This window comes from Silene latifolia, chromosome Y (genome assembly GCF_048544455.1).
Source record: "Silene latifolia isolate original U9 population chromosome Y, ASM4854445v1, whole genome shotgun sequence".
Taxonomy (NCBI): domain Eukaryota; kingdom Viridiplantae; phylum Streptophyta; class Magnoliopsida; order Caryophyllales; family Caryophyllaceae; genus Silene; species Silene latifolia.
Window position 1 is genome coordinate 201,453,678 of NC_133538.1, and position 23,282 is coordinate 201,476,959.

Sequence of the window (23,282 nt, forward strand, 5' to 3'; positions counted from 1 at the left end):
AAGCATATGCAAAAGAATGTGGGTTTGTGACTAGATTAAGCTTACAAAAGTCTAAAAAGGGTGTCGTTACGCATAAAAAAGTTGTCTGTAATAAGGCTGGAGTATGTGAAGCGAAAGGGAAAAATCACTAGAGGCAAAGGACTAGGATATAATGTCCTTCTTGTATTAAATTTAAGAGAATTTTGGAGGAAGGTCCTGATATGGGTAAATACCAAATTTATGGTTTTCATGAAGGTCATAATCATATGCCACAAACACCATCAACAATGGTACATTTGACAGAAACGAGAGAGTTGAAAGTAGTTCACAAAAAAATGATAATTAACAACTCCAAAAATAACATAGGTCTAGTTAAGTCGTATAGGTTGTTCAAGGAGTATGTTAGAGGTTATAGGAATGTGGGTGCGTTATTGGAAGACTTTAAGAACTTTTCTAGAGATATCAAAAATTATTTATCAAAGGGGGATGCTCAAATGCTTATTGAGAATTTTATGAAGATAAAACACATGTGTCCATCTTTTTATTTTGATTTTGATGTAGACGAGATAGGTCGATTGTCACATGTGTTTTGGGCTATCCCTATTAGTATTAAAAACTATTTGCTATTCGGGGACATGACCTCTTTTGATACGACCTTTAGAAAAAACAAGTATAGGATGATATTTGGCCCTTTCACAGGGGTGGATAATCATAAGAGATGCGTGACCTTTGGGGCTGTACTTATTATTAATGAGAGCAAGGACTCCTTTGCTTGGCTATTTACGAAATTCGTAGAGGCTATGGGGGGTTGTCATCCAGTTTGTATGATAACTAATGAAGATGTGGGGATAGAAGAAGGAATGAAATTACCCTGGAAAGACAAGGTACAACACAGATATTGCATGTGGTACATACTAAAAAAGTTGCCTGAGAAGGTAGGGCCTATAATATGTAAAGATACTGAGTTTCTGAATTAGATAAACCGATGTGTTTGGAGCGAAGATGTAGAGCCGCCTGAATTTGAGGAAAGGTGGACAACACTAGTTGAATCTCATGGGTTGTCGGATAACGAGTGGCTTAACGAGAAGTACAACATTAGAAATATGTGGGTTCCAACTTACTTTTGCGACCTGTTTTTAGGAGGTTTGATGAGAACAACCTCCAGGTCAGAGTCAGAAAACCACTTTTTCAGCAACTTTACTAATTCTAATTTAACCCTAGTTGAGTTTTGGATGAGATTTGAGAGTGTGATGGATGCACAAAGATTGAATCATTCAAAACTCGTTGCACAATAAAAAAACTCCTTCCCCGAGTTGTCGACTCCATTAGCCCTAGAAAAGCATGCATCAAAAATCTACACTCTAACAATTTTCGGCGAGTTTCAAAAGGAAGTCGAAGTGGCTTGCTATTCATGTGGTGTTGGGGATAAAGAAAAAGATCAAACATATCCAATTCTATACACAGACATCATAAATCAAGTTCGAAACAAAATGTATAAGGTTGGTTTTAAGAAGGATGATGTTTCAGTGGTATGCACTTGCAAGAAGTTTGAAAGACATGGAATACTCTATCGACATGCTCTGTGTGTCTTTAAAGATCGGGGAATTCATAAAGTTCCAATTGACTACCTGCTTAGTCGCTCGAGCAAACTAGCAACCTGCCAGCCAATCGTCGGCCCTAATGGCCAGTTTCTTGCTGGTTGTACATCAATGGATGTACAGAAAAACAAAGTTGGTGAGTTATGGTCAGAGTTGTTTACTTGTGTGGCACTCTTTGAACAGAGTCCTTGGCATTCTCATGAGTTGCTTGGGATTTTGCGTGAGTTCAAGGAAAGGGTAAAAAATGCTCCTGATGAAACTGGCAATACTGGTATTGCAAAGGTAAAGGACAAGAATGCTGAAATTGGGATGCTTTTAGGAATAAGCATCCCTAGTGAGATTAAGGTTTTGCCTCCAAGGCAGTGCAAAAACAAAAGCTCGGGAAAAAGGCTGATCTCACAAAGACAACGAGCTGGGGAAGTGAACAACAAAGCGCTAAGAAAATGCAGGGCTTGTGGGGAGATGGCGAACCACGACAGCAGGAATTGTGACCGAAGGACAACCGACAATGAGTAGAGTATTTTTTTTAAAGAATATTTAAAGCATTCGACATTTGCCTTATTGAAAAATTCGGGATTTTGATTTTATTTGATAGATGTTGGACATTTGCCTTATTGAATAACTCGGGACTTTTTATTTTATTTGATAGATGTTGGACATTTGCCTTATTGAATAATTAGGGACTTTTTATTTTATTTGATAGATGTTGGACTTTTTTTCTTAAGACGAATGAATGTAACACTTATAGAATGTAAAATGTGAGTGTTCCTGTCACCATTATTTCGTGCACATACAACGGTATTTCATGCACATACACATGTATTTCAAGCACAAAGAACGTTATTTCATGCACCCATTAGGCGAGTATCAAGAAACCTTAAGGCGATTAATTTATTCACTGTGTCACCATATTTGGTAATTCAAAATGAGAATATCCCAACACTAAAATGTGATCAATTAACCGGAGAAATGTACATGGTTTAATTATGCACATCATGGTTATTTCATGCACGTAGAACGTTTTCTAACGCAAGATTAAGTCAAGTATTAAGAAACCGGAGAAATGTGATCTACCACTACATCCTTCTTTGCTACCACATCCCCAACCGTCGACGTTAATAATAAAATTCCAAAATCTAAATGAAAATGCAACATTTTAAAAGTTCACTTGAGATTACTTTAAGATTTGACCTTGGACACATGACTTACATATTTCATGCATGCACACTGTTATTTCATGCACGTGGAACATTTTTTAATGCATTTACGATGTTAGAGAGATTTCCGTACAGCCTTTTCGTTGTCCAATTTTGAAAATTGTCTCTCGTTTTCGTTGCCTCGTGATATGTTCGTTGTCCAATTTTGAAAATTGTCTCTCGTTTTCGTTTCCTCGTGACATGTTTTGAGAATTAGTCTAGAAACATGACTTCATGTCTTACACGCCTTACATATTCCAAAATCTAATATTTACTCTCAAGATTTAGTGTACTACATATTCCAGAATCTAATATGTACCAAGAATCTAATATTCCAGGGGCTACTCCCTTTGCACACCCCTCGACTCAAGGAATCAGATCAAAAAATGGCTCGGTGTTTCGAATGTTGGATTAGGTCATCTGCCACTCCCTTTGCACATACCTAGACTCAAGGGTTTAGAAAATATCACCTAGTGATAATCCTACAAAAAAAACAGGGGGGGGGAGGGGACTGTTACATAAAAGTCACTCCGAGACAGAATCTAATGAAGAGAAGATTAAAATTAGGCAAAATTTAAATTAGGCATTCAAAAGTTCTTTATATTTACCTTTCTCGTGTTTCGCTTCCATTTGATGAGGTGTGCAATCATACTCGTAGCATATTCATCCAAATCCTACATATAAATTTTATTTGACAACAAATATTGAAAGACTTGAAATAAAATTTACCGAATAATGTTTACAAAAGTTTGTTGAAAAATTTATACCTCGTAAGAACGCTCATCAGTCTATGATGCTTGATCACACAAATTTTCTAGCCACTTTAACAAATAAACTGCACAAGAATACCCGTTCTTTTGTCGAGGCACTTGCACAACCTCCCACTGAAAAGTCTTGATCTTCAACAACCTTGTGTATCTTTGAGAGTCTCTTGCGATGATCTCCAAAGCAGGCAGGAGCTATACAAAAACAAGACATTGAGTGATTGTGATTGTGGTATAAGGGTATTTAATGCACATTCAAGGTTATGTCATGCACAGGCAATGTTATTTCCTGCACATAAATATTGCCAACAGTATTCTTATTCGACAATGCATTTTGGAAAGTCGAAAACCATTAAGCTGCCTTTCGTATATCATATTCACAATTGAATAAACTCGTTGAATAAACTCTCAGCTAAATGTACCGACATAACTTTCAAAAAATAAATGTCGATGCTATTCCAAGGGTAAAAGGGTATTTCATGCACGTTGAAGGTTATTACATGGACATACAAGGGTATTTCATGCACATAAATATCACCAACAGTATTTTTATTCGACAATGCATTTTGGGCAGTCAAAAACTGTTAAGAAGCCTTCCGGATATAATAAGTCAGGGGCAACATGTTTTTGTGCAAAAATTAATAAATCATACATGTTCAACTAAAACATTTTGTCTGACTTCAGGGCGCCTGGGCAGGCTGTAGTCGAATATGAAGTTCATCCTTTTTCCCAAAGTTAACAACACATGCAAACCAATGTGATCTCTCCACACAATAAGGAAAGAAAGCCTGAAATATAACAAAATAGTCAAGTAGGATGTATCGACTTCAAATGAAAAAAAAAAGTGCATAGAAAAAAAAGTGCATGGAAAAAAAAGTAAGAGAATGTTTATTTACCAGTTTGGTTGTGTTTAGATTGAGGGGCAAGTATTCAAGTAGGACGTATTGACTTCGAAACCCTTTTTTACCGACAACTCCCTGAAATTTGAGAACATTTGTCAAAATTCTTTGTAATTTCAAAAACCAAAAACAAGCATTTGACACAATAAGGAATATGAATACCTTTATGATTGTCGGAAAATACACAACACTTGGGTTTTCAATTGTAGTACGAATACCAGCAGCATCAATAACCATATCCATTACCCAATTTCCTGGCAACAAGGTCTGCAACACGTCTTGGGTAACTTGCAACCAATCGGTTTTTACAACGACCTCACTAATGATGCACATGTTGTAATTAGAAAACACGGAACAACAAAGAGTGGACAAAAATTGAAGTTTAAAAAAAGCTGTATGGTCAGTTAGAACTTACTCCTTATTCTTCCCATTATTCTGAATATAATTGATCAAGTGTACATCTATATATGATAAATCATCATGTGGCGTCTGATTACTGAGAAAAGGGGAAAATAAAAGCTCCTTGATTAAAGGGGAAAAAAGGAAAAACGGAAAATAAAGCTACTTAAGATTTCGCATTACCGAATCTGACCGCCATTCTTGTAAGCCTTTGCTGTAGCCGTCACTTGAAGTTTGTAAGACTTGTATCGCAAAGTTAGAATTTCATTGCAAACACTCACAACATAACATTTAACATCAACTCTCTGAACAATAACAATAAAAGAAATCAACATCAGTGCCTTCATATTTAATACACATACAAGGAAAAGTTGAATTCAATAATACAGACTTACTCCCTTTGGACCCACCTTTGAACCAAAGCGCCCCTTAGCCCCATTGTACATCTCCATATGACGCATGAGGTAGATTCCAGTATCATGCTCGACATCAACGGCAACGTGCGGAATATACAACTTAGGAATCAAAAGCCATGAAGACACCAGCTTTGGAATCTTACTTGAAAGTGTACTTAACAAGTTCTTCTGATAAAGTAAAATAATGACAAGTAAATAATCTCTCACAAAAATTAGACGAAAATCAGGCACTTTATTGCGAAAAGATTTGAAGATATACCACAGGTCTAACATGGCGAGAATAGTCAGTTGACGGAGGCATCAAGTGCATCACTTCTAACATCTTCTTACTAACATGGTAACAAAAGACAAATGGCAAGGGTGTAACAATAGGAATGAAAACCTGTACGACATTGAAAACAAAGACAACAATGAAAAGAAAGACGAAAATGAAAAGAAAGACACTTAGCTGAGAACATCCATGGTAATATAAAAATCTTGAAGGACTTTGTAACACCCCCATACTCCAAGTGCCTTACCAGGACCACCCAGGTATAAGGATGTTACCATCTCGGTTGCCCGAGGCAATGATAATAAAATAAACAATGAAGAAACAACATTTAAATAGAAATACTTAGTGAAAGGTTACAAACTCGAAACCAAAACCAAAAGTATAAATACATGTTCTCAAACTGACTGTCACTGTTCTAACTGAAATGTTATGAACTACTAAGCTACAGCGGAAGACTTTTATCATCATATCGTGGCAATCCCAGCTATCCCATACGCGTCATATCGTACCTGCTCAATAACTGCTCACCACCCCCGAATGTATCACCACAGTTTTTAAAACATTTAAACGGGGTCAGTACTATTTACACAAGTTATATAATCAACAAACAACAACCAAACAAACTCAAGCAATCATACACAATCGGCACTCCACTCCATCTCCGTGACCGATCGTCCACCGGACCACCGCCAGTGGGGGACCGCAGCCGTTCCCACCTAAGCCCCGCTCATCATACCGAGCGATAACCCTGTCCCATTAATGTGTACATCCCCTTCCGTGGCGGGTTCCACGAAGGGCGAAACTAGGGCGTGAAGCCACTCCCGCAAGTGACTCCACTCAGCCGAGAACGCATCTCGAGAACCACAGACAAACAATCACAATCACAATATCAACAACCGCTCTCGAATCAATCAATCACACTAATTACAAAGACAATCACCACACATTATGTAAGTAATCGAGTAGGGAAACCATACCGAAAGCAACACAATCATCGACGATCTAGCATTTGCCTCAAAACCTCTCCTCTACAAATCCTTCTCCTATCACATAGTCACATAATCACAATCTAACCTTAACAAATCATAAAAACCCTCAATGCCAAAAATTAGGGTTTAACGAAACTTGACGAAATACTATAAAATTGGTATACAGCTCTTACCCTCGACGCAAGGATCACTATGATGCAAAGAACAAGATGATCTGATACTCCTAGCCTTGGGGATTTGCCAACAACGCGACGGGAGAGAACTACGTAACTCCTTTTCTTTTGAAGGGTTTAGAAAGGTTAAGAGAAATGACGAAAAAATCGACGGAAACCTTTTATATCAAACTCGCGTTATTAGCAAAACCCGTCAAATCACTCCCCGTAAACCGGCTACTCGATCGAGTAGCTAAGGTACTCGATCGAGTGCCCCCTTACCCGATCGAGTATCTACGTTACTCGATCGAGTACCCAACAGGTCAGAAACTATTTTAAGACGCAACTCCCCCTTACTCGACAGAGTAAGGCCTACTCGATAGAGTACCCAGAGACTTATAAATACGGAGTATTACAGTCTTCCCTCCTTAAAAAGAACTTCGTCCCCGAAGTTCAACCCATACATAAAAACAACCATACTAACTCGACCAAGACACAACAACATAACTAAGAACTCAAGAACTCGACCAAACATAAAACATGAACTTTTAACACCCACTCCACCAACTATGTTTACTTCCCTAACATGACTCACGATATCGTATCCACCACATATATATATCTCTCACGACACCAACTCCATGCATAACCAACTACCATCCTCTAACGCTGCTAGCTCCATAATATCATCCACTATCAAATCCAAAATCAAGACACTCTTAGACATCAAACGGAATGTTACATTCTACCACCCTTAAAAGGAACTTCGTCCTCGAAGTTTACTCACACTCATAATCTAATCATCCAACTCTCAACACTATCGAAGTATTCTCGCATTCCTAACATCAAACTACTACAAGCACGTCCGTGACCTTTTAACACTATCAACCACAACATATACAAATCCATATCTTATGCTACACCAACACTCTACTTCCAAATATACTACCATATGAACAACCATCAAAATCTCTTTTATCTCATCCTACTCCTCTTAAGATAAATGTTACGTCCTCGTAACTCACTAATACTAAATCCTAGATATATCTTTTCATTACCCTCTTTACCACCACATATCAAAGATAACCGTCTATAAACCAAACACTCACCATGCATATATCTAAGGCTCTCTTACTTAAACAATTCTCATACTTAACCTCACCCGTCACACCACCTAACCTATACCACAAAATCCTTAGCTTAACCCAAAACTTCGCTTGTTCCCTATTACCGCAACATGACACACCTCGCTATACAAACTATATAAAACTCTTATCGCCAAAAGCATAACTCACGATCCATACTTGTTACGTACACTCACACTAGATCCTCAAGTTCCTTTCTTTCATTACCGCAAGACTCATACATAACTTAACACGACACTAATTACTCAACACGCTACACTCACTGTCTCAACAAAGGATTATGAACCACCTGTATATATCAGATCATTACCACCCATGTTCTACGAATCACTTGCCACGACTATGTCTACTAAAGCCTTATCTTGAACAAGATCAAAATTACCGTAACAACTTCTCACAACCGTGTCCCATTAACAGAATATCACTATACCATGACAACAACGAAGACATATACAACTCTATTTCATATCATACTATACCCTCATTCCCAACTTAACCTGGTAAAGAAAACATCAATAAACAAGACAACTGTTTATCTGCACAAACTGAAACTCGCAGGGAGCAACATCAAACAAAACAACAATCTATGTATAACTGGTATGTACTTTCGAAACTGGAATCATAATCATCCTCCCTACTCCACCACAACCGGTGACGGCATCACAACACCGCCACCAAACACCACACGCAGATGCGAAAATAACCGCATCATAACACTAAATATCGTGCCCGGATCACCACCCGAGGTACCACAACCACATCGATAGACATCACAACTACATACACGATCCCATAAACACTGACTCAGTATAACATCTCGGACAAGAAAACTTACTCAGACTGCTTTGCTAAATCACAACACAACATATTATGCGGAATAAACAAACAAGAATCTCATGAACATTATCCTTACCATTTCATGGAATACACATGTTTCATGAATACATACAAGCATAACTATTCATGCCAAAACAGTCAAATTATTACCTTTTTACACATCATTCAATTAAATTATCGTTTCCAACATATATTACGTAACATTCGGATAATGACTTTATAACTATCACACCAGATATACCACTTCTTGTGAGGTCAGAACCTCACACAAATATTTACACATATCATAGACCCATAATCACAACCAACTAGTCAATCCTGATCACGTAAGTTACCACCCAACATAGGTTACCTGCCGCCCGAGCTTAACTCATATGCCCCTCATAACATTTTCCCCCATTCGCACAACCATCACTTCCTGCCAAGTATAACCATACCATTACTATTCAACTATTAGCATCCGCCTCATCTAACCACATCTTATACCCTCTCACAATTATACACAATAATCAGGTCCCTACCAAATCAACCTCTTTTGAATTGCTACCTTTCTAATATACCATCACTCTTAACCATTTGTCACAAACCATAACACTACCACTGTCCGGGCATCAAACCTCTTACGCTCATCTCTAAACATCACGATTTCTTTCCTATTTGTGGTTAGCATCCCAAATAACGAACATCACCCATCAACAAAATTACCTCAACATTCTTCCCAATACTATCTCGAACTGTATCGTCATCTAAATCTCCACCAAAAATCTCGTATCGTGCAAATACTCTACCAACTTCATACTCCCTTAATTCCTCGAAACTCATGATTAATTATGATGTCCTGAAACTTCTGTATAACCATTAACTTACTTACTCTTGATAATATCATGCATCCCGATGATTCCTTACTTTTATATCACATAACTCCGGTGAATATTTTTTCTCAGCTTACTTTTATCCTGCTTTTCTCTTCATACTCAACAATTCCATTTAATATCTCAACTCCTATTACTTCTACCTAACCCCTTTAGTGCTCCAATTACCTTCTCATCGCTCCAAAACTCAAATCTCACGATTTCATGTCTATACCATCTCACTCTTTCTTACCATGGATCCTTTCACATCACTCCACTCACTCACACTTGTCACTAATTTGTCCATAAAAATCAACGTTTAATGTTCAAACAATTACATCTCCCTTTTTACATCTCTAGAAATCAAAATTCTTTTTATATCGTTAATCGTCCAATGAAATCACACATTAGTTTCGTCTCTCGATAACACAAATTTCCAAACTCAGTCACTATCTGCAAATCCACCTCGCGACATGTCTCCATTAAGTTCACTATATACCACTCTTCTCAATTCCTCTAAGACGACCTTTCATTACATATATTCTTACTCAACACTATTCCTAACCATCTCCCTCCATAATTCGTTATACATCTCAGGTTGTTACTATCCACATCCTTTCTTTCAATCTTTTCATTCTCACGCTCCATAAACTCACATCATCCCCTGCCCACATTCACTTATTTTTACGTTACTCAACACACAATCATATCACCCCTCTAATTTCATCTTAGAAAACATGCTCTATGTCTCAATTAAGCCATAACGATCTGTCTTTTCTTTTTCCACTATCTATCACAACACATATAACCCATGTCCTCCCACCGAATTCCTACTCACCACGGGTGCCACTCACTTCACCATAAGATTGGGTAGATTATGTATCAAGACCAACATACATGTAAAACAATGCATAAAGAAGCAATATAACAACTTTGAATTAAACAAAATATGCAACGAATTCGAAAGATAAGCATATGACCCAAAATAGGGGTCACTAGATCGAGTACAGGCCACTCGATCGAGTAAGGGACTTACTCGATCGAGTAGGTGAAGGTCAGAAGCACGTAAAATAAATCACCAGGGCTACTCGATCGAGTAACTGACGTACTCGATCGAGTACCAAGGTTACTCGATCGAGTACCTACGCATTTCTCAGCACTGTCCAGTTTTCGTAAAACAGTCATAACTCACTCATTTCTTGGTCGTTTTGGGCGTGTGACCTATCGTTAGAATCGTAATAGAACAAGCTATCACCTCCAATTGGAATCACATTAAAATCATTTATGCATCTCAAGTTATAACAGTTTAAAGACAACCTTGCTATAATCGAAAACACAACTACTTGCTTTTACTTCCAAACAACTTAAATGACAACATGGTAAACAAAAACAACTCGATGCTCATAAAACCTGTATCCCTAACCACATGTTACTAACTTCAAAAGCCAAGCAACAACATCCATTATGCACATGCATCACTCAATTTACCAATCACGTATTACCCACATATTTTTATTTTATAACTTCACGTACACAATAACATAATATACGACATAAAATCTCCCTAGTCACATGTTACTAACATAGCAAAAGTAGAAAATCCACTTCCATCACATAAACATGTTCTCCACATGAATTTCATATTCTCATGCAATTCCTTAACTCATCTTTTCAACCAAATCATAGATCACATTCATACCCGTATTCATACAACTTATTCATCCAATCATATGCACGCAATCATATGCATATACACAATAGTAACTAGTAGTAATTCCCATCACAATTCGTGTTATCATAAAAAAAAAAATTTACCTTCATCTTTTCCACCACACATCCATTCAACTATATAAAACTCATCCATCCAACACACGCAATAGAGCATTAGTAAACACATAGCGATCCCGACTCATATCCCATGGTGACCGGTTCAAAATTGTAGGGCGAGTTCGCGACTTTAGGACGTCTCCCAAGTCTTTGCATTAGCTCCTACAACTTCTACCCCGGGTTCATTTTAATTAGACTCCCTAGGTTCCTTAGATTCATTGGTTACAGGTTTCAGGATCGTCGCTCTGATACCATTTTGTAACACCCCCATACTCCAAGTGCCTTACCAGGACCACCCAGGTATAAGGATGTTACCATCTCGGTTGCCCGAGGCAATGATAATCAAATAAACAATGAAGAAACAACATTTAAATAGAAATACTTAGTGAAAGGTTACAAACTCGAAACCAAAACCAAAAGTATAAATACATGTTCTCAAACTGACTATCACTGTTCTAACTGAAATGTTATGAACTACTAAGCTACAGCGGAAGACTTCTATCATAATATCGTGGCAATCCCAGCTATCCCATACGCGTCATATCGTACCTGCTCAATAACTGCTCACCACCCCCGAATGGATCACCACAGTTTTTAAAACATTTAAACGGGGTCAGTACTATTTACACAAGTTATATAATCAACAGTACAACAACCAACACAGCTCAAGCAATCATACACAATCAGGCACTCCACTCCATCTCCGTCACCGACTGTCCACTGGACCAGCCCTACCAGTGGGGGACCGCAGCCGTTCCCACCTAAGCCCCGCTCATCATACCGAGCGATAACCCTGTCCCATTAATGTGCACATCCCCTTCCGTGGCGGGTTCCACGAAGGGCGAAACTAGGGTGTGAAGCCACTCCCGCAAGTGACTCCACTCAGCCGAGAACGCATCTCGAGAACCACAGACAAACAATCACAATCACAATATCAACAACCGTCTGAATCAATCAATCACACTAATTACAAGACAATCACCACACATTATGTAAGTAATCGAGTAGGGAAACTCTACCCGGAAAGCAACACAATCATCGACGATCTAGCAAAGTTTGTCTCAAAACCTCTCCTCTACAAATCCTTCTCCTATCACATAATCACATAATCACAATCTAACCTGAACAAATCATAAAAACCCTCAATCCCAAAAATTAGGGTTTAACGAAACTTGACGAAATACTATAAAATTGGTATACAGGTCTTACCCTCGACGCAAGGATCACTATGATGCAAAGAACAAGATGATCCGATACTCCTAGCCTTGGGGATTTGCCAACAACGCGACGGGAGAGAACTACGTAACTCCTTTTCTTTTGAAGGGTTTAGAAAGGTTAAGAGAAATGACGAAATAAACTGACGGAAACCTTTTATATCAAACTCGCGTTATTAGCAAAACTCGTCAAATCACTCCCCGTGAACCGGCTACTCGATCGAGTAGCTATGGTACTCGATCGAGTGCCCCCTTACTCGATCGAGCGAGTATCTGCGTTACTCGATCGAGTACCCAACAGATCAGAAACTATTTTAAGACGCAACTCCCCCTTACTCGACAGAGTAAGGCCTACTCGATAGAGTACCCAGAGACTTATAAATACGGAGTATTACAGACTTACCAACTTCACGTCTGCAAAGTTGACATCCAATGAGTCAATCTGTTCATTAAATTAGGTGACCCGTATTAGAGAATAAAAACCTGTAATAATTGGACACTTATTTGATGTATGTTCAGTGTTGTTTAATGCACCTAGATTGGTATTTCATGCATCTACAAGGTTACTTCATGCATTCGAAAGTCTATTGCAGCCCAAGGTTGAGGATAGCCATGGAACACTTACGTCAGTTGTCTCTGTGATTAATAGACGGCAAGGGTATTTGCGATCTCTGAATTTGTTTCCCTCATTCAAATAATCACACCACACATAAATGACATCTGTATGAACTCGACAATCAAGAAGCAAACTCTTCATATGACTTCGTGTGAGAGTCTTGCCCGCACAGCTACATAAAACCTCCCTATACAGTAATGATAACATGAAACCTTAGTGTTATACAAAGAAAATATAATACATATATGCCGAATAAGATTAAAAAATATAGGAGACTGATACGTACTCTTCATCTAAGTCCTCTGAAAATGCATAGTCTCCTACCAGTTTTTCCGATCGACTCAAGTCACGAACCATGTCCACGTAAAGTGACCGTAAACATTCGCTACCTCAACTCACCTCTTAGGGAGCACCCTTCTACCAGCCACCTGCCTCTCAATGGCATAATCTGAGGGGGCAGTTGGAGAAGAGGGCTCAATTGGCGATTCATCCAATGATACTTGAGAGGAGATAACTACAGGCGATGGTTGGGATGGTTGGGACGAGATCAGAATTGGCGATATTGGCGATAAAGGACGAACTCATCGGAATGACGTCGTAGTTGTTGTGCTTGAATGAGGAACACTTGAAGCAGCCTACAACCTGGACTCAAGGAACTCTTGAGAGTTATATGGTGCATCATCACCACTAAAAACGCTGAAAGACAGTCCTTCCAGAAGCGCCTTATCCCTCTTTTCCTTTTCCTTTTTTTCGTTCCACAAATTTTCATGATGTGAATCAAACACCTTGCCAACATGAGTGTATGCATTATTAAGGACCCCTTCTAATTCAGCCATGACAGTGGGATTGTCTAGAAATGCATCATCTGCACAACTCATGTCAACCTCCTCCTTCTTCAACTCCTCCTCCTCCACTTTACCCTCATCATTCTTCAACTCATCATCCACTGCCCCCTCCTCCTTTCCCTCCTTCAATTCATTCTCATCTTTCTCATTGTCCTTCTCCACTTCATCCTCCTCCATCTTCTCCTTAGTAGCACCCTCCCTTTCACATTCAGCACCTTCCCTTTCACCTTCTTCTGTACTCAGCTGTGAAAGGGAAAATCCTTCAAATAAACAATCTGCCAACTTTTACATTTGCATGATAACCGGGAAAGCGGGAGTTTTACACTTAGCATTTCTAACTGCTTTGGTAAAGTTACCATAAATGTCTGCAAGTCGAATGGCTGTGCTTGCCAAAACCTTGATGGATTGTTTCCTCTCATCAACCGGTTCAGCTTCAAGTTCAAGTTCAGGTTCAGGTTGGGGTTCAGGTTCAGGTTCAGGTTCAGGTACAGGTACAGGTTCACGTTCATGTTGAGGTGCAACATAAGCAAATATTGGTTCAACAGAGCCCTTGCCAAAGCCGCCCCTTTATGCTTCTCCAACACCCTTTCTCTAATTTTCTCATCCGTCCAATTCGCTAATAAGGGAAATGATCGATGCACCGTTCTCGTCATAAAAACACATCTATCCAAGTAGATAATCTGGAAAATCAGAATCGGTCCCTTAAAATAAGTTTTAGGGGAATTAGCTATAGCCGCCTTCCACGACATGACGTTGCTGATCATATGGGACCATGCAAATTTGCACCAATTCATGTTAGGGATATCAGAGAGATTTGAAAGGGAGCTTAATATCCGAGGGCTAGGATGATCACCTACTACCCCCATCAAGAGAACATTGACGATATAGGAGGAAATTCCTCTTGAAATCGTCTCCACCATCCCGTTGCTTCATCATCTTATCTAAGAGAACCGTTTTTGTAATATTTGAGGTGGTAAACTAAGCCTTATATCTCTTGACAGCCTCTGTGTACTCTTTTTCCTTACAGAACATTCTAGCTGCAACAATGTCAATCGGTCCCATAGGAAGTCTAGTTGCAACGTGGACATCCTCATCCGAGATAACAAGATCGCGGTTCATCAATGAACAGTTGAACGGATTAAATGTCTCGACAATCCATCTGGCCAAATGGCCATTGATTTCTTCTGACTTAAGCTGTAACAAACCTCCGAACCCCGTACTGTGGATGGCTTCACTTTGCTTTTCGGATGGCCCCAACTTGATGAAATTAGTGATCAAGGAAGGACTCATCCGAGTTAGGAGAGGCTTATACTTGTCAGAACGCTTTCTTCTTTTTGTATTTTGCGTTGGCCCTTTGCTTGTTTCTGCAGCCTTCCTCTTGTTCTTGTTAGGAGGCAAATCTGGTGCGACTTCCTCGTGAACCTTGGCTTCAACATGCGGTCTCCATCGACAAGGTGAAATTTGTTTTGCCTCTACTGCTGTAGTATTTGGTTTGAGAGGATTATCTGTCAAAGTAGTTAGAATTAGTAAGGTATCTTATTTCATGTATATACAAAGTTGTTTAATGCACATAGATAGTTATTTGATGCATATACAAGGTTGGTCCATGAACTCATAAGACTATTGTACGCCAAACCAAACAGTGATTAGCTTTAGGAAGACAACTTATTTCATGCATATACAAAGTTGTTTAATGCACAAAGATAGTTATTTGATGCATATACAAGGTTGGTCCATGAAATCATAAGACTATTGTACGCCAAACCAAATAGTGATTAGCTTCAGCAAGACAGCTTATTTCATGCATATACAAAGTTGTTTAATGCACATAAATATTTATTTGATGCATATACAAGGTTAGTCCATGAATTCATAAGACTATTGTACGCCAAACCAAACACTGATTAGCTTCAGGAAGACAACTTATTTCATGCATATACAAGGTTAGTCCATGCATTCCTAAGTCAATCACACTCCAAACCCACCGGTATCCTAAAACGGGATTTAAAACAGGGACCCGGTATCCTAAAATGGGACGGGAAAGGGTTTAGGGTTGGATTAGGCGGACCGCTACCGGAGGTCCGCTTAATCCAACCCTAAACCCTTTCCCTTGCTATCGTTATTCGAACAGGAAAACCTAAAGGCACCCGAGAGGGGGCAGAGTGAACCCTTTTTGGGGACGGGATTTAAAACAAGGGCCCGGGTATCCTAAAACGGGACGGAAAAAGGTTTACGGTTGGATTAGGCGGACCCGCAGTTAATCAAACCCTAAACCTTTCCCTTGCTATTGTCATTCGAACGAGAAGAAAACCACAAGGCATGGTTGGTTAATGCATATGGATTGCGTTTTTATGCATCTACAAGGCTACTTGATGCATTCATAAGGATATTGCACCCTAAACCATCACCATTAATATTGGAACAAACGACATGGACTGGAAATCTTTAAAAGGGACAAGAAAAAGTAAACCCTCACCACTGTTGTTACCAGAAAGCATATCTGGTGTTACTTGCTCAGTAACTTTTGGTTGGATACGCGGACTTTATCGACGCGGAGGAATTTGTTCTGGTTCTGCAGCTGTATTACTTGGTTTGGGACTATTATCTGTCAAAGTAAGTAGGTTAAGAAGGCCGCTTATTTCATGCATATACAGGGTTATTTTAATGCACTTAGATTGTTTTTTTATGCATCTACAAGGCTGTTCTATGGATCCAGAAACTTCATGTAATTATGAAACAATGAAAGCTTGATGATTAACAAAATAAGGAAAAGAAACTTCATTAATAAAATATATCATCCATACATGACAAAGTTTTACAACATCCAAAATGAAAAAAACCCGACTACATAATTATACAAAGGTGGCTTAATACATGGAATTATATAAGAGTACTACAAAAGACTGAAAATAGGGCAACTTTAATACCTGAACGGTTAAAGTCCTAAATACACAAACATCAAAATGCCAAAAAGTGGTACAAACTTGAGCAGTGTAGTTATATATCGAGGAAAAAACCGAAAAAAGGGAAAGTTTCCCGAGTTGTTAACTCTGTTGAAATGGCAACTGCTATGTCACGTGCTGGAGATGGCGTAGCTAAAGCATGAAGCAACTTATTCACATGTGCGCGTTCAGCATCATCAAGAGCGTTAAGGTGTTCTCTTTGAAAAGTATTTTTCTCTTGTTGATGATCTGAGAGCAGATTTAGCCGCCAAATCTTGATCATAAAGCATTTGCATCTTTTATAAATTATTCTAGGACCCCTACGAATAATTCTTACACCATTGATATCATTGGTCCGTAGAGAAAGGCAATATGCATGTTCAATGCGAGGTGCACTTGGGTGTATGAGGAAAAGCTGAGACCAATTCCTACAGACCAACGCCATATTTTCCTTATCTTCGTAACAATTTACTCGGTTAAATATGTTAGTCACTAGATCTTGATTAATGAAAACATCATCAAGTTAGTCTTGATAACAGTTGTCAGTGAGCTGAACTTTTACTAAGGGAGCAAATGACAAACTCATAACCTCTTTTTTCTCTCTTACGTAATTCACGGCAAGAAGTGTTTTATCTTCTGCAACAATATTGACTACCCGCCCCTTGCACCAATTGACCATACTTGGCTTTGTTTAAGTAATTGACCAGTAAGAGAATGACCTACAAGCATCCGAAATTGAACTCTCGAATGAAAAGAATAGAAATAGAAACTAGTAAGGAAAAGAGTACAAGCGTTCCGTCATTTGAAATAACACATTAAGCATGCACAAAAAACACTAAGATAAATTCAGGAAATATCACTTGAAGCATGCAGTACAGGTATTGCATCCAAGTTTAGAGAGAGCATTAAAATGTAGTCTATCATTATTTTGGGGTAAGGGATGAAAACAAAACATGAGACAAAGCTATGCTGATTTTCTTACTTAACGTACTTTGGTCAACAACATCATTTATGCTTGAATTTGTTGGGTTTGGTGGGAAATAATCTTTCATTTGATCAACCTCCTTTTATTTGTGTTTTTTTACCGGTGTTTTTTTTTCTTCCTGCCTGTGATCTTTCGCCTCATATCTGTGAATGCATTGACTGATGTTAACACGGGTGAAAATAGAAATTTCGGCCAATGCATAACCGAGAACATTAAAATGTAAAAAAAATATGTAGATTTTCCGAGTCAAGGGCCCTCTACTAATTAAGCATTGGCACCTTATCGACAATGGACCAACTGCTAATTTTAAAGTGACACCTTGTTTGATGCGGACAGAACCTTATTTGATGCACATTGAACCATGTTTCATGCACACTAGACCTTATTTCATGCATGTACAGAGGACGGGTATCCTAAAACCTAAGCCTACTTGGCTAAAAAATGCTGAAAACATCAAGCAACTACCAGCTGGACTATTGTTTCAGATCCGAGCAATATAGATCATTAAAAACCAAAAGACCCTCGCAAATCCGCAAATTCAATTATAAAAAATTACTTGAACATGCAATTAGAACAAAAATGCAGTACTCGCTAAACTATAAGCAACATATAAACTCTGAATTTCTATGCAAATGAGTTCAATGCATAGTCTTGATGCTTGACACAATCTGATGTTACTGCAGAAAGACTTGAAAAATGTACAAATTTGATTCTAAATAAATTCAATGCGAATTAGTGACACAATAAGATTATCATGCTAGACACTCGGAAATTATAATCCGTGGAACCTAAACCGATAGCAAACATCCGAAATCATCAAGTATATTGACAAATCTTAGCAATATAGATCATTAATAATCCAGAGATCATCTAAATTCCACATTTTCGAAACGTAGAACAAAAACTGGAACATGCAGTAAAAAATAAGACTACAAATCTAAGAATTCGTCATAGAATAACAGTAAAAGACCTTAATTAGGGAAATTACTGCAAATTAGGGTTAATAGCTAGATAGGAATTAATGAATGTCGGAGGAATTGATAAATGTCGGGGGAAAAATACATGCATGATAAAATTAGAGTACAATCGCCATTAATTTGAGAAGCATATTACCTGAATTTGTAGAAATGAGATTGATAAATCTCCCGAAAATGCTGCTGATGAATGGATTGAACCGTAATTTGAGAAGCAGATGATCGAAGACGATGAAGGTAGGAGAGAGAGATGATCGGCGACGATGATCAGAGAAGACGATCGGAAATGGCGACGAAGATGATGATGGTCGAAGAGAGAGAAGAAGATGAGTGAGAAAGTGAAAATGGGGAAATGATTGAAATTGAAAGGGGGGGGGGTGACCGCGTATAATAATAATTATTATTATTATTGTTAGTATTATTAGTTATTAATGTTAGCATTAATAGTATTATTAGTGGTTCTCATCATCCTAATGGTTCTCATATGATCCCGATATATATATATATATATATATATATATATATATATATATATATATATATATATATATATATATATATATATATATATATATATATATATATTTATATATAGATTTAGGATCGGGTGAGAACGACTATTCGGTGAGAACGGTGAGAACGACCTACAACCATTAGATTAAAAAACAAACGCACGGCTGAGATCAATCCCATAACCAACTTTTGCGTAAAAAATACATTTTCCAAAGTCAACCCTTCCTCTCTCCTCTCATTTGTTTTTGCGGCTTTGTCTCTAGTCTCTTATCATTTTTTCCCCAATTCTATTTCCTTCAAAATTCCAGCGATAAACAACGTTTATTCCTCCTAAATTTCTTCAGTTTAGTTACGTTTGTCGGCGTAACTCCGGCGATCAACCGGGTTATTTACTGAAATTTCGGGTTTATCATATCCATATCCTCACTTCTACTGGTTGGCGCCGTCGGAGTTTATTGTGGTGCGTTTGGCTTGATAAAAACGAATTTAGTGTATTTGGTATTTATATTAATCCATCTCAAACCAATTTTAATGTACATGGTAACTAATTTTGTGTATTAATTTTGAGAAACATTAAACCAGTGGTTAGATACATTAAAAAGTAGTGTTTATACATTGTAATAGATGGGAAAACACGAAGGGGAAATGACGAGTAGCAGCGGTCACGAGCCATTGACGACGACGTCGGCGGCTGCGCTATGCTTTGGCAAGGGGACCGACGACGGGTTGAGTGGTTGATAAGGACGAGAGAGGTGTTGGGTTATAGATTGAAATGTATGGGGAGATATCTAAGTGACGACATCGTGAGGTGGCTGGAGACATCGGAGGTGCGATGGGATGATTGTCGGCGGTATGAGGTGTTGGTCAGACGTGTGTGGTGGTGGTGGTGCGGTGGTAGTACGTATGGTTTGAATTGTTTGTTTTATTTTTTGATATTAGGTTGATGTTTGCGATCGTCAGTTACACGTGTTGTGTTAGTTAAGTTTGTAGGTACACTTTTACCCGAATTCTATATACACGTTTTAAGTATGTAATACACTTTTTTGTAACATAGGTCTACTTTTTACATGAATTCTATATATACACCGTTTAATATTGTAGATACACTTTTTTCCATCATAGGTACATTTTTATCCACTTAGAATTAATATATCTGAGATTATAATTGATGTACTACTAAACCAAATACACCCCTAATCGCACAATAATTAGTGACGGTCCACCACCAAATTGACTAAACTAAAACGGCATTAAAAACAAGAAGATAAACACAATGGGATAAAACATTAACAATTATTCCTCCAAGAATTGTTAGTTGCAGCATTAATGATCCCAGTGCTAGATTTTTTTTTCTTGGTAATGCACATACATTCATACAATGATAACAATTATTATTAAATTGGGTTCATTTATTATCCTTCAAAAACTCTTACCAATTCCTCATACTTGACCGACCTTCTCTCGCACAATCCTTGGTATCAATCTCCTTCTTGGCGCAACATCGTGAGTCAACTCGGCAGATTGTCCTCTCTGTTTCTCGTGGTTATGGTTGAGATTCTCCAGCTCATTTCCGCAGTTGCGTCGGAAATGTAGAATCTCCGACGGATCCATTAAATGTTTTGATTGAATTTGTGATAGATTTGATGATGATGGTGATTAAATTGATCTTATTTATTGTGAATGTTTGATTGAATTGATGACTAGTATAGGAATTTTCAGAAATGGATGATAACAATGATGCTTAACCAATGGTTCGTTGGTGTCGAATATCAGAAAGGTGGAGTTTTAATCGTGACAAACTATTTGGTGGTCGCTGGCACCGGCGCCGACGAGGTGATGTTGAATATCAGGTGGTCGTTAAATAGCGTGGTGGGGTAGCTAGTACATGTTGGGACGGTTGTTGATTTTACTAGATGGGGATGGAGCGGTGTGTGAGAAATTAGATTTGTGGAGAAAGTGAGGGAGGTTAACGTTGATTTATTATTGTGCTCACCTTCACCGAGTGTTCGTTCTCACCAGATCCCACCTATATTTTTTTTTTCATGTTATGAGAACTACACATCATGCATAATATATATATATATATATATATATATATATATATATATATATATATATATATATATATAAGTAGAATCCGGTGGTAGTTAATTATATAAGTATTTACTCACCAAATTCCTTCATTAATACTTCATTATATGGACTAACTTCCTATTATTCATTGGTGAAAATTTGAAAATTTAGGGGTCACTCCAAATCTTTTCATTTAAATTTCAAAATAATTTCTCTCACTAAAATATTATATCATATAATAGCCCAATCACACAATATCCCTCTAAAATATAAGAAACAAAATTTTTTTCTGATTATTTTCTTCATCAAGCAAACTCGTCTTCAACGCAAATTCTCCAGCAAGCGAGCTCATCAATTTGTTCATCGATTGTTCGTGGATTTCATCAAAACAACATTCAACAACGTTGATTCAAGTAATTTCAGAAGAAAAATCAAATAATTTTCAGGTAATTTTATAATTTTCATCAAAATTGAGTATAGTCATACAATTCTGACAATTCACTCATAAATTGATGATATCAGGTTCGAATTTGATCAAATTGAACGATTTTGTAAATAAAACGTTCGAATTTGACCAATATTTTGAGCGATTTCCTTTTTCTCAATTGTTATGCTATGGAGATTGTTCGTGGATTTCGTATTACTTAATAAATTATTTTTGACGATTTTGCAGCTCTAATTGCTATGGAGATTGTAGATATCACAATGACTGATGATAATAGTGTTATTGAATCAGGTATATCGTTTTTTATGTAATTTTGTAAAAATCACATGTTTTATGATTCAATTTGCATTTGTCAAAATTTCTGCTCGATTATTATGCGATATATGGATCGATATTGTATCTCAGTTTTTTTCCAAGGTTTAGTTTATGAATTGAGTTGATTTTGTGAATCTTAGAACCTAATTGTGTGACTGTAAGAGTTGGTTGAATTGTTACTGTAACAGTTATCAATTGAGTGGATTTTGTTGTTTGGTGAATCTCAAACCTAGTTTAGTGAATCTTAGAGCTTGTTTTGTGAAACTTATCATAAGTGGTTTGAATCACCTTTTCTACTCTTTTACTTATTTTGTGAATCTCAAACCTAGTTTAGTGAATCTTAGACCTTATTTTGTGAATCTCAGACCTTACTCAGTGAATCTTAGAAAAATTAATTAAAACATAATATTCAGAAAACTTAAAAATCTCGTAATTTTTCATCACATAAAATTTCGCAGGTTCATGGCTTTCGAATTAACTAAACAACAACATTCAAAAATAAAATAAAATGAAAAGCTGAAAAATTAAGCAAGATATGATATTTGTTTAGTTTATCAATCACCCCTATTTGTTCGAGGCAATGCACATATAACAATATTGATATAGCTATAGGTGCAAAGATTCATCGCATCGCCGAGTGATCTTCCGCATGTTTAGATGAATATGGGACTCTTCTACATCTTTGGAGTGTAGTTAAATTATTTTGAATCAAGCCTTGATGCTACCCATAGAAAGGGCCCCTGAACTCGGGAATAGGTAGCCGACCATTCGATCTAGTACGCCCAAATTGCTCAAACTTCTCCTGCAACTTAAAAGCCTGTTTTGACCATTGTCATTTGTGCCAAATTGAATTAGTACTAATCCCATAAAATGACAAGTCCGCCTGCACATAACAGGCACCAAAGACTCTATCTCATAACCTTGGCTCATTAAACAATCTGCCAATTTAGAGAGGTCAGGACAAACATACTTCCCTTTTTATCCATATAACCTGGAACATTCACCAAAACACAAGTATAGGGAAATACAAATAAATG

General features: G+C 37.7%; 1 protein-coding gene across 1 annotated transcript; it reads left to right on the top strand.

Annotated features, from left to right (window-relative positions):
* The first annotated feature begins 1,469 nt into the window (after nucleotides 1-1,469).
* On the top strand, nucleotides 1,470-2,093 carry LOC141629837 (uncharacterized). Its single transcript, XM_074442771.1, has one exon. The coding sequence runs from the start codon at nucleotides 1,470-1,472 to the stop codon at nucleotides 2,091-2,093; it is 624 nt and encodes a 207-aa protein (XP_074298872.1).
* Nucleotides 2,094-23,282: the final 21,189 nt, after the last annotated feature.